The 13,251-nt window shown below is 34.1% G+C and overlaps 1 protein-coding gene across 1 annotated transcript in view; it reads right to left on the minus strand.

Annotated features, from left to right (window-relative positions):
- The window catches only part of CSMD1 (CUB and Sushi multiple domains 1), a 3,127,153-nt gene that overhangs the window by 252,417 nt on the left and 2,861,485 nt on the right, over positions 1–13,251 (minus strand). Inside the window, 1 exon segment of the mRNA XM_053711946.1 lies at positions 9,793–9,966. Within this exon segment, the coding sequence (XP_053567921.1) occupies positions 9,793–9,966 (174 nt within the window).

Consider the following 13,251-nt stretch of genomic DNA (forward strand, 5'->3'; position numbering starts at 1 on the left):
CACAGATGAAATAGTGAATGTCCAAACAAGCATCTCGTTTTTAATGTCAAGTTACACAGACAAGTTAGTGGCATGTCCCATGAAATAAGTCTCAATTAGTCCCCTACAGCGGCACACAAACCGCACGATAGGTAGTGAAAATAGTTAGCAGCCCCTATCCCATACTCCGCTAATACAAAGGACCCACAGACCTCCAGGGTCCCATTTGAAAAATGTTATGGCAGTGCGGTGGTGGGTAAATGGCTCCCTCAATGTTGGTGGGGATTGTCCTGGGTCTCTGGGAATTACGTTGTTAGAGAGACACTCTTGTGCTCGAGATAACAGCGCTTGTGAGATGTGCTTAATGTTCCCTCTGCCCTGCTGCTCAGCATCCAAAAGGTCAGTACCTGTAAGAGTGTAGGCCTGGGATAGACATGTAGGAATTTTGAGAACAGCCGTTGTAACGTTTACCAGCCTGCTCTCTTGCTGCTTCGTCACTCCTTCAGTCTCATGCTCCGGATCCTTCACAGACCCATCAGATGCAGGGTGCCGATGCCGGGGGCCCCAGGAAACCGCCACTCCTACTCTCCAGCGGGATGCTCTCAGTGCGGTTGGGCTGCAGAACCAAATAGGTGTCACTTCTGTCAGGTGCTGGGTAGAGCCTGCTTTCTAATGCAGCGTGGTGGCTCAGGAGCAAGTTGCGCATCTCCACGAAAAAGTTTGATGGGATCTCCATTTTAAATAGTTGGGAGCAGGTGTTAGTTGGTAAGCAATGCTGTGACTATTACAAGCAGTGTCTTGTTGCTTTGAGAACTTGCAGTGGCTTGCGGTTCATCACTGCTTCCTAACGACAGCGGCAAATGATTTCCCTGCCGGGGTGGGGGTAAAATGGTAGGCCGCAACCTCTAGTTCTTGCCGGGGACCTGAGAATTGCATTAAATCCAGAAATAATAATAGTGCCCAATACAGGTTGCTTAACTGCGTCAGGTTCTCAAGAAAAATACATATGATGTAGTATTAAGGCTAAAATTTCAAATAGAATTGTGCTGGAAATAGATAGAGCTGAAAAACATACAACCTATCATCGCCGCCACCCAAAAGTCCCCCCCCCCATAATCTATCTTTTTAAATAATACAAATTCTGGAGTAGACTATCCCTTTAATGGAGCTGTTCAGTGTGCACTTCTATATGGGGGACTTTTAGCACACCTTTTTACCTCCAATCAACTGTACATCAGGGTTGCCCCAGTGATCCTCCTGGGAATGAATAAGCAATTTGTAGATACTATTAATGCAATAGGGAGGGGGAGGGAATTTTTTTTTATATATATTTATATATATATATATATATATATATATATATATATATATATTAAAAATACATATATAAATGTATATTTTTAAAAAATTAAAAATCATAAAAATGGAAGTTTTGGGACTATTGTCTTTTCAACTAAATTGATCACCTCTCTCTAGTTGCAGGGAGGGGTTATCATCTTAAAAATGAAGGTTGTACATTTATGCACACTCCAGGTGCTCTCCAAGTTTATACACTTAATAAGCTTTTCCACTCATGTGCACTCTTTTGCACACACATGTGGAAGCTCTTCCAATACGTATGTAGATCCTCATGTAGCCTTATGAATGCCTATTGGGTGTGCTACCACCATTATACAAAACCCCTGAAACACTTTCTCACAGAACACAAAGACCACAGGGGTTAAAATTATACTCTTAGAATTAAATGTATTTTTATTTTTTCTAGTCTTTAAATATACAGGAATTAAAATGTTTTTGGCGAGAAAAATCATTTTAAAATTGTGGATAACCAAAATAGCACCATCTTTTTCCAGTCTTAAAAATAGTATAAGAAAACAAATTATGATAGAACAATATGATATGTTGTTTGATAAGATAAACTGTATCAAACGATTTAGAAAAAATGGGATTTGTATTTGAGAATGCTTAGTAATGAAGGAAATTGAGCCTGCTCTGAATGGTTAAAGGGACATAAAACAGTATGAACTAACATTAGTTTCTAAATATATAATGCAGCCAAAGCTTAACTGTAAAACGGTTTCTTTTTTAACCCTCATTAACCATTTTAATTCAGGTATAGTTTTGATTGCAGCAAGCTCCCTCCTGAGCATTTCCACATATAGAAGGTGTTATCCAGGCCATAGCTATGGCAGAATGCACTTGTGCACATGCTCGGTAGGGGGCAGACTCACATGACACCTGACTAAAGCAGTGCACAGTATAATGCTGAAGCTTTCACAAAACATGTGACATTATCCCCATAGAAGCAAGTAAGCCTCTTGGCAACAAACAATAGCAGTACCTGATGTCCCTCCTAACCCCCCCCCCCCTTACTTGCATAAGTAATTATACTCATGTGCAAATTTTTTTACATGATACCTCAACGATTGGAGTAAGACACTGATAAGGGAGGAGATTTTTGGAGTAACCTTTTTATAATATGCACATAACTCAAAATGTTTTATGGCACTATAATTGTAGGATAGTTTTCAGAAAGAATATAAACAATCTTAGGAATGAGGATTTAATAAATAATTAAGTGTGTATAATGATTAGCACTATAGTAAACTTGCCATGTCTTTGTAACATTCTACCCTTTATATATATATATATATATATTTTTTATTTTTTTTTAAGGTATATAAGGCAAAAAGAAAAAATGACAGACATATTATAATTGGGTAATTACAAACGTACATATACATATTTACTGTACTAGATAAGCACTCATGATATATCACTCAATAAGTTCCAGTAACATAATTTCCACCGTAGATAGCATTCTTATATAATTAGTTAACAGTTAAAAAAAAAAGATATTCATACCTCATTATTTTCTCTTTATTATTATATATTTATAATAACATTAGTACCCTTGTACTGCAGGGTAACTAAAGTAGCCCACTGTAGGGGAGGGAAGGGAAAGGGGAAGAAAAAAAGAAAAAAACATATGCATACATTTCATATCTTTTTTCTCCCTTAGATTCATAGTGCAAGCCCCTCAGGCATCATTCATTGATTATTAGAAAGGTCAAGATTCTAAATTAGGGAGTTAATTTCTCTCTATTGCAGCATAAAGGGATTCAGACCCTTTAAATGGGTAAATTACCCGCAACTGTGTTTTTTTGGGGAGAGTTTGTATGAATGTTGTCCATTTATTAAGGAATCCTTTAATTTTATTTGTTGGAGTCTAATGCCGTATCAAATTGTTCTATTATAACCTGGTTCCTCATTTTTTTAATTACTTCCGTTAAACTAGGATTTCTGTTAGACTTCCAGTATTGTAAATTAATTGATCTTCCTATCAAGATTATTGTGTTAATAAGTTTTTATTTATATGTGGTGGCATTTCATCAAACAGAAAAAAATATTAATATCTTGTAGAAAAACATTCTACCTTTAATAGGAAGTATATTTGGTTAATTATTTTATGTGTGCTGCATGCTAGCGTATGCAGGTTTTATATTTTGTATTCATAAATATTTTTTAATAAAGAAAAAAAAATCATGATATTAATTAGTAAAACTGTTCAAAATGATCTCAGACTTTGAATGTGTTACATCAGAAATAATGTACTTATTTGTATAGAAATATTTCAACAAAAATTGTATAAATCCGTTCAAATTAAAAAGAAAAATTAATCAACTGGATCTACAACAATAATATTCCCAATGTTACAGTATATGTCATTTTAGTTAATGTGCTATTTTAAACCTAGATATTGTACTTATTACAAATCCATGTCTTTCTCTTAGAAGATTGCAGTGAGGCCTTCAATTAACCCTTATTTATAACCTTCCCATTATCTTAACAAATACGGTATCTATTTTATAGAAATTGGTACTCTGAATTGATCAAATTCTGGTTTATCAGACCTTAGCTTCTCTACAATTATGTCAGTGATATGCTTGATTAAATTGTGAAAATTTACAAGAAATCTGCTTGTTAATTTTATTTTAAAGAACAATGATGAAATGTGGTGGAATAATTAATTTTTCTAAGATAAGGAAACATAACATATTGAATTTATTTTATTGCTGTGTGCACAATTTAAAAGAGTATTTATATTTTTATCATAAAAAATCCATTTTACAGAGATAGGAACAAATAGAATGATGAACCACTCTACAGAGGTGCGCTATAACAATCAGTCCTTTTACTTGATAGCAATTGGATATTCAAGGCTGCTCTCTCAGATCACTCAATTTTGAGTGATCTGGTGGAATATGCTTTTAAAGAAGGCATATTGACAAAAAAAGAAAAAGAATATCTGATTCCAAAGGAACCAAATCGAGCTTTCTACTACCACCTCCCAAAATTGCATAAGAACTCTTCATGTCCGCCTGGTCGGCCCATCATATCAGGAATAGGGAGTTTAACGGATAATGCATCATCTTATGTAGATTATTTCTTACATAAATACGTGATAGGTTTAGAATCATATATTCGAGATTCATCAGACCTCATTCAGAAACTTGATCAAGTGGTCATCACGCGTGATCTCATCTGGATCACGTGTGATGTCCAAGCGTTATATTCTAATATTCCGCATGATCTGGGTTTACAAGCAATAGAGAGCTATTTGGAAGGGGATATTTTCTTACCGACTTTACAAAAAGAGTTTATTCTATCTTTAATTGCATATATTCTACGCCACAACTATTTCATGTTTCAAGACGAGTATTACCTCCAAGTGAGAGGGACGGCCATGGGTACCAGGTTCGCCCCTAGTTATACCAATCTTTACATGGGGTCATTTGAACAAAAATACATATATGACTCCATGTATGTGGCGAACCTGGTATTCTATGGCCGTTTTATAGATGACCTGATTCTTGTATGGAGGGGTGACTTACTATCAGCAGATAAATTTGTGGAACATCTAAATATGAATGATAGAGGACTGAAATTCACTAGTGTAACCAATACTAATTCGATAGTTTTTCTCGATTTGAATCTTACTTTTGTAGAAAATAAGATTATTACCAGCACCCACTTCAAAGGGGTGGATTGTAATAGTTATCTCGACTTTACAAGTAACCATTACCACCCGTGGAAAAGAAATGTACCATATGGGCAATTCAAACGTGTACGTAGGAATTGCAGTAAATTATCTGACTATGAGACACAAGAACAGATCTTAAAAGAGAGATTCAAGGAGAAAAAATATCCTCAGTATATTATTGATAGTGGCAATGAAAGGGCTAAGAATGAAGATAGAGAATTATATTTTCAAAATAATAAAAATAGAAGATAAATGCAAGGAAATATAAAGAAATCCACTATGTTTATTACATAATATAAATGTAATCATGATAGGATTAAACAAATCATCCAGAAACACTGGAATATTCTTATGAAGGACCCTATACTTGGAGGTGTGATGGAAGCAAAACCGACTGTAGTTTTCAAAAAAGCACCAAGCTTAAAAAATATTTTGGCACCGAGTAAGGTAGTAAAGAATAAAAGAAATGTTTTCAATGATAAAATTTCTAAAATTCATAAGGACAGAACTACTAACTGTTTTAATATGAGATTAAGAAAGGGATGTTTCAAATGTAATAATAAAAGATGCAAGATGTGTGATCATATTACACATAATTGTAATATCTTTCAGTCTAATGTTACTAAGAAAACATACCAAAAAGGGAGCTAAATGACCTGTGCATCAAACTATGTCATTTACCTATTATCATGTTTTTGTGGGTGTCAGTAAATAGGGCGCACCTGTAGGCGTCTAAGTGTGAGATGGTCAGAGCACTATCGGAATATTAAAAATAACTTTAAATTGCACAGTATACCGAGGCACTGTCAGCAGAAACCTAATGGCAAATTAGATTGTTTCAAAATTACCCCAATTGAACATATTCCAAAATCCGACTTTTTTAATCGTTTTTTTAGATTGAGGCAAAGAGAGACATTCTGGATTTATAAACTCCAGACTCTGTATCCAGTAGGTCTCAATATGAATATAGATTTGGTGGCATTTTAATAAGAAAATAATAAAGAAACAGTGTATTGTAATTTCAACCACACTAATGTACCAACTGAAAGTGATATGAGATAGGTTTTTAAAAATACTGAAGGTTTATACCTTAGAGAGGGCTCATTTAATTGTTATCTGGTGAAATCATTGTCTACAATATATGCAGTATAAAGATATTTACATTGTTTATATATTTTTCTGGTTAACAATGTTCAAATGTGTGTGTGAAGGCTTAGTATATGCCTATGATATGTATCATTTATATGGCAACATGATCGTGATGTTTACTATAGTTGTTTTTTGAATTAGCTGCATTTATTATGGAAAATAATCAGTTCGAATTAGTGTATTTTGATATATGTGTTATTGCTATCATATAAACAAGAGTGGTTGCTCTGATTATTCACAAATACTGATTTACTATAGTATTGGGTTAATACCAATCATAGGTAATACTACCATGGTTTAGATGTTCTATTACATTTTGCCAGTGAGGGGAGGGTTTGAAAAAACATAATCCCATTGGCTAAGAGGGGTACTTATACAGCGGGTTTGTGTTAAGTTTTATTACAGCCTGATGAAACGGCTCTGTGCAGCCGAGAAACGCGTTGCTGGTTTCTTTTATATATTTTAATAAATTTCTTTTAATGTACCCCGTGGAGTCTTTCTCCTAATCATTTGGCGTTCAAATTCTGTTCCTGTTTGGACATTTACCGCCTGTGCCGTAATTACCTATCCCCTGCTGTGTAATCCTGCTGGTTGGAGCTTCGGGAGGAGGGTGTGAGCTGTGGTGCGTTCCTGATTGGCGAACAGATCCTTTGGAGAAAGGTGTGGATGTTGGTTCTTCCCGGATTGGCTGAGGATTCACATGACTGGTTGGCGTTCTCTGCCGTGTGTGGTCTACCGGGTGACTGACAGGTCCCGGTTTGCTGATCTTGGCACTCGTGCTGCTCAGTTTGTGAGTACTTCGACTTTGTTTTTGTTGATTTCACCATTAACATTTCGTTATTACCCTATTGGCGCCTCTTCTTCCCTGCTATAGGATTTTCCATTTTACAGAGATGGCTGACATACAAACACATGGTGCCGCAGATCATTATTTAATAAGCCTTGAGGATTGCATAAACATTTATTTCTGTTAAAAACAACAGTATGTGTGTGTTTGTGTGTATGTATATATATATATATATATATATATATATATATATATATATGCTGTATTAGGCTACAATGTGTGATTTTTTTAAAATTTTGGGATGGTGGTGTTCCACAGGATTTTTTAATGTAAAAAAGTGTGCCACTGCAAAAAAAAGGTTAAAAATCACTGAATTAGAGCACTTAGCACAATGCAGACTACAAGGTGTGGTTCCCTTAGTAACTGTTTCACTGCTGGGCCGCTCACAAAACCTTATTAGATCAAGTTTTTAGATAGCTGACTTTCTATAATTCTGATAGCAAGATAGCATCCAAAAGTTAAACAAAAGTGTCTTATCATTGATCACACTGAACATTGTTTGCACATTTTGGGATAGATTATAAATGGATTACAAGATATTGCTTCTATGAAAGCGATATTTGCGCTCCACTTAGTAATACCAGTGCACACAATATATATATATATATATATATATATATATATATGGTTCTAACAACACAAATGTTTCAAATGTTTACTAACATATGGACTTTACATAAACCTCATATAATTTGTCAAAAATAATATATACTGGGTGGGAAAAAAAGTAGAAAACAAAATATATACTTTTACTTTTTAACCTAATTTGATTGGCACAAGCTAGTCCCATACCAATAAATTACCTACTGACTGTCAGAGTATGGCACAGTCCAAGACACCCCCCTTAATGAGGCATTTAATGAGGCATATGTGTTCTGTCTCCTCTGAAGCTTTTTTATGATTGGCTTAATCATGAATGCAACAGTGGGCGGGTGCTCCATCCAGCACATTCAGAGATGTTGTGCAATCAAGGGAGACTGAGCTCATTGCTACCTCTTTCCCTGAATTTTGCAGCAAAGCTTAGAAAATGTGGTGAGTCTTTATAATTTTCAGCTTACTTTCATATTGATTTATTTGTTCCTTTTTTGATAGGTGAGGCTCTGCCTCCCCTGATTGCACGTTCCTGTGACCACAGGATGGCTGTTTTAAACAGGTACTTCTACCCTGTTTAATAGTTAGAGCATAATCATATTGCTATGAAAAGACCTCTATGTTTATACACAGACAATAATATCATTAACGACCCCTCATCTTTCAGTTTTCAATGCAACAGACCTTATTGCAAGCTTAATTCCTAGTGGATAATGCGATTTAAAATTAAATATATTTATTAATGAAAAAGGATACACTTGAAGTGACTATATGGCTTTAGGATGTATATTTAATTTTCAATATGCAATGTGCACCTTAATAAAGGACTGACACATTCATTTAGAATTAGAGTCAACAAGCACTTTTAAATTCAGATACTTTTTTGCTGTGTAACTTTTGAACTGTGCAAAAAAAAAAATGCAAATTCAATAAACTTTAAAATGTTGTCTTTCTCATGCAAGATATCCCAAAGTAAAAGCTATGCCTATGAAAAGCCAGCAGAATCACTGATAAGTGAAATTGCAATGCTTATATTACAGGCTGTAACCATAGGTACATTCCAAGATGGGGGAGCCCAGTGAAATGTGCAGATCTTTATCAACTTTTTTCTGTATTGGGTTAAAATCAGTGAAGGCTTTAAATAGAGCTGCAGGTACAGAAGGAGAAACAATACCATGATGAGTTGTAACCATGGTTCTGTAGTGTACTCAACAGTATAATGTCCCTTTAAACTTGAGAAAAATGTTTTGATAACATCTTGCAAGCAGAAGAATATGAAGCAGAATATGAAACTTTGAAAATACATTCATGCATGGATTTGCAGGAATTATTATTGTGGTCACTAATATATGATAAATAGGTTTACCAGAATCTGGTAATTTACTCAATTAGTCAATTATGTTTTATATTTTTTGTTATATTGAGGCCCGACATTTAAAAATATGATGAGCTGTAGCGAACGTCCAGTTATTTCTAGCTCAGAAAGGTTAAAATGACCAAATTAAAGAATCCTACATAATTATTTATGATGGTTATGTAACTACAGGTACTTTAGTGGTTTTGCGTGTATGGACAGAGCAACTACTGCTAATTACATTGATTTGGTAAATGAAAATGGAAAGAAAAGATCTGGTGTCCTTATAGGGAAACAAAACCACTGAACCAAAATATAAATGTTTTAGTGTTTTCATAATTACTTATGGAATCTGATAACAAATACAATTAAGAAGTGAGTAGACTTTACAGAATTTTATAACATGCTATGAAATCATAATTTATTGTTGGATTTAAAATAATAATAATTATTACTATTACTGGTTATATATACATACTTATTAGCATTATTTACCCTGATAACTGTGTCACAAATAATATTTCTAAGTTCAATTTTTGCTTAGAAATTCTAACAACTAGTTGGTGTCTAAAACTGTTGTACTGAGCTTAGTTATAGAAAAACCAAACTGATTTCTAATATTACACCAAAAATAGCATTGATGCATAGCCTTTTGGAAAGTTATAGTTTCCATTTTCATATTCTCATTTGATAAACATGACAATGTTAATTTGAATCAGAAAATGTATTTTACCATATAAAGTATGCTTTAGTTTTTGTTATTTAGTTTTTCTACAGTGATGTAGAAAAATGTGTTGATAAAGAATAAGACAAAATTACGATACTTACGGACACAAACTGGAGTTTGACCAGACCACTTGTGATCCTGAAGACATATCCGAACGGAGGTGCCAACAAGTCGAAAGCCAGGATTACATTGATATACAACAGTATCTCGATAACTGTAACCATCACCACTGATATGTCCATTTACTATAGGGTCTGGTGAACCACAATGACCAGCTAAAAACAAATAAATATAATGTAATATATATAATTGTTGTAAATTAATAAACAATTAGTAAATTAGTAAACAATATTTTGCAATAGCAATGCTTCTCAATATATAGGCTAAACCAATGCTATTTTACATGCTGCTAATTAAATAATTTGCAATACACATAGACAAAAATTCTGAATGCATTTATTTCCAAATTATTATTATTATTTTTATTTTATTTTAAATGTTTGCATAATATAATGTTCTTTGTTAAACAATAATGCATATATATATATATTTTTTTTTTTAACAAATACCATACTTCCTTTAAATTCAGTTAAAGGGATAGTAAAGTCAAAAATAAACTTTCATGATTCTGATAGACTGGGCAATTTTAAACAACAGTCCATTATACTTCTATAATACAATTAGCTTTTTAGCTTTATTCCTTTGGTATTTTTTCTTTAAAAAAATCTATATTTATATATATATATATATATATATATATATATATATATATATGAATAATTATAATTATTTCAAAATACTTAACCCCTTAAGGACCAACAACGTACAGGGTACGTCCTACAAAAAAATGTCCTTAACAGCCAAGGACAGACCCTGTTCCTTCAAGCAGTGGAAACGATCCTGATCGCTTCCAGCTGCTTTCCTGTTATTGCAGTGATGCCTCGATATTAACAGTTTTTATCCATCCAATGCAGAGAGAGCCACTCTGTGGCCCTCTCTGTCATTGGACATCAATGGCCGTGATCGTTGGTGGGTGGGAGCTGATGTGGGTGGCCATCGATGTTAGGAAGGAGAAAGAGCGGGGCGGGATCACGGGTGGGATCACCAGGGGCGCGCATGGACGCGGTGGGCAGGCGCGTGCGTTCACAGGGGCGGGAGCGGGTGGGAACACTAAAACCTTTTTCCACCATAAAGTAGGAGAGAGGAGGGAGGAAATTTTGATCTAAGGGATCTGGGAGGGAGTGGGGGTTGGTTTTTGAGGGGGGGGAGCTACACTACAGAAAAATATGAAAAACAAAACAAAAAACAACAACATTTTATTGTAAACTGGCAGACAGCTGCCAGTACCCAAGATGGCGCACAATAAGGTAGAGGGGGAGGGTAAGAGAGCTGTTTGGGGGGGGGGGGGCAGGGAGGTTGAGGGCTAAGGGGGGATCCTACATTGCAGAATATGTGTTTTTTTTTAAAAAAACACACAAAAAAAACTTATTTTAGTACTGGCAGACTTTCGGCCAGTATTTAAGATGGCGGGGACAATTGTGGGGTGGCGGAGGGAAGAGACCTGTTTGGGAGGGATCAGGGGGTGGGATGTCTCAGGTGGGAGGCTGATCTCTACAATAAAGCTAAAATTAACCCTGCAAGCTCCCTACAAGCTCCCAAATTAACCCCTTCACTGCTGGGCATAATACACGTGTGGTGCGCAGCGGCATTTAGCGGCCTTCTAATTAACAAAAAGCAACACCAAAGCCATATAAGTCTGCTATTTCTGAACAAAGGGGATCCCAGAGAAGCATTTACAACCATTTGTGCCACAATTGCATAAGCTGTTTCTAAATAATTTCATTGAGAAACCTAAAATTTGTGAAAAAGTGAACATTTTTTTTATTTGATCGCATTTGGTGGTGAAATGGTCGTATGCAATATACCAAAATGGGCCTAGATCAATGCTTGGGGTTGTTTTCTACACTACAGCTAAAATTAACCCTTCAAGCTCCCTACATGCTCCCTAATTAACCCCTTCACTGCTGGGCATAATACACGTGTGGTGCGCAGCAGCATTAAGCGGGCTTCTAATTAATAAAAAGCAACACCAAAGCCATATATGTCTGCTATTTCTGAACAAAGGGGATCCCAGATAAGCATTTACTATCATTTGTGCCATAATTGCAAAAGCTGTTTGTAAATAATTTCAGTGAGAAATCTCACTAAAGTTTGTGAAAAAATTTGTGAAATAGTGAACAATTTTTTTATTTGATCGCATTTGGCGGTGAAATGGTGGCATGAAATATACCAAAATGGGTCTAGATCAATATTTTGGGTTGTCTTCTAAAAAAAAAATATATATACATGTCAAGGGATATTCAGGGATTCCTGAAAGATATCAGTGTTCCAATGTAACTATCGCTAATTTTGAAAAAAAGTGGTTTGGAAATAGCAAAGTGCTACTTGCATTTATTGCCCTATAACTTACGAAAAAAGCAAAGAGCATGTAAACATTGGGTATTTCTAAACTCAGGACAAAATTTAGAAACTATTTAGCATTGGTGTTTTTTGGTGGTTGTAGAGGTGTAACATATTTTGGGGGTCAAAATTAGAAAAAGTGTGTTTTTTCCATTTTTTCATCATATTTTATAATTTTTTTATAGTAAATTATAAGATATGATGAAAATAATGATATTTTTAGAAAGTCCATTTAATGGGGAGAAAAACGGTATATAATATGTGTGGGTACAGTAAATGAGTAAGAGGAAAATTACAGCTAAACACAAACACTGCAGAAATGTAAGAATAGCCTTGGTCCCAAACGGACAGAAAAGAGAAAAGAGTTGTGGTCCTTAAAGGGTTAAAACAATTCCCCTATGTGAAGAACACAGGAATGTAAAATATTTACAGTACATAAATAGTGAAGCGTAACAAAATATTAAAATGTATTAAAAATCATTTTTCATGTTTACCTGAATTTGAATGGAAAGGGCTCCAAAGTGTATCTACATTTGTACATATGTGTATACATGTATATATATACTGCTATGATTTAATAAATGGAATGTTTATTTATTTGTGAAAACCCGGTGAGTGCTTTCTACTTTTGTATGCTGGATTTTTTACTTAAATGCACCCTGGGCAGTTGTATGAAAAAAGTGAGTGCAGGACCCTGGGGAATACATCTATATATATATATATATATATATATATATATATATATATATATATATATATATATATATATATATATATATATATATATATATATATATATATATATATATATATATAAAATGTGTGTGTGTGTGTGTGTGTGTTTATATGTGTATAAATGTATGTATATACATTTATACACAAATAAACATAAATACACATCTATACTTTTATATATATATATATATATATATATATATATACAGTATATATATATACAGTATATATATACAGTATATATACAGTATATGTATATATATATACATACATTAACATATTTAGACATGTATATGTACAGTATGTAAATATACATTATAGGCCTTTAAATTAAAATACCTTGTTATATACGGAATACCTTCTTA

The sequence above is a fragment of the Bombina bombina genome, chromosome 4 (assembly GCF_027579735.1).
Source record: "Bombina bombina isolate aBomBom1 chromosome 4, aBomBom1.pri, whole genome shotgun sequence".
NCBI classification, from domain to species: Eukaryota; Metazoa; Chordata; class Amphibia; order Anura; family Bombinatoridae; genus Bombina; species Bombina bombina.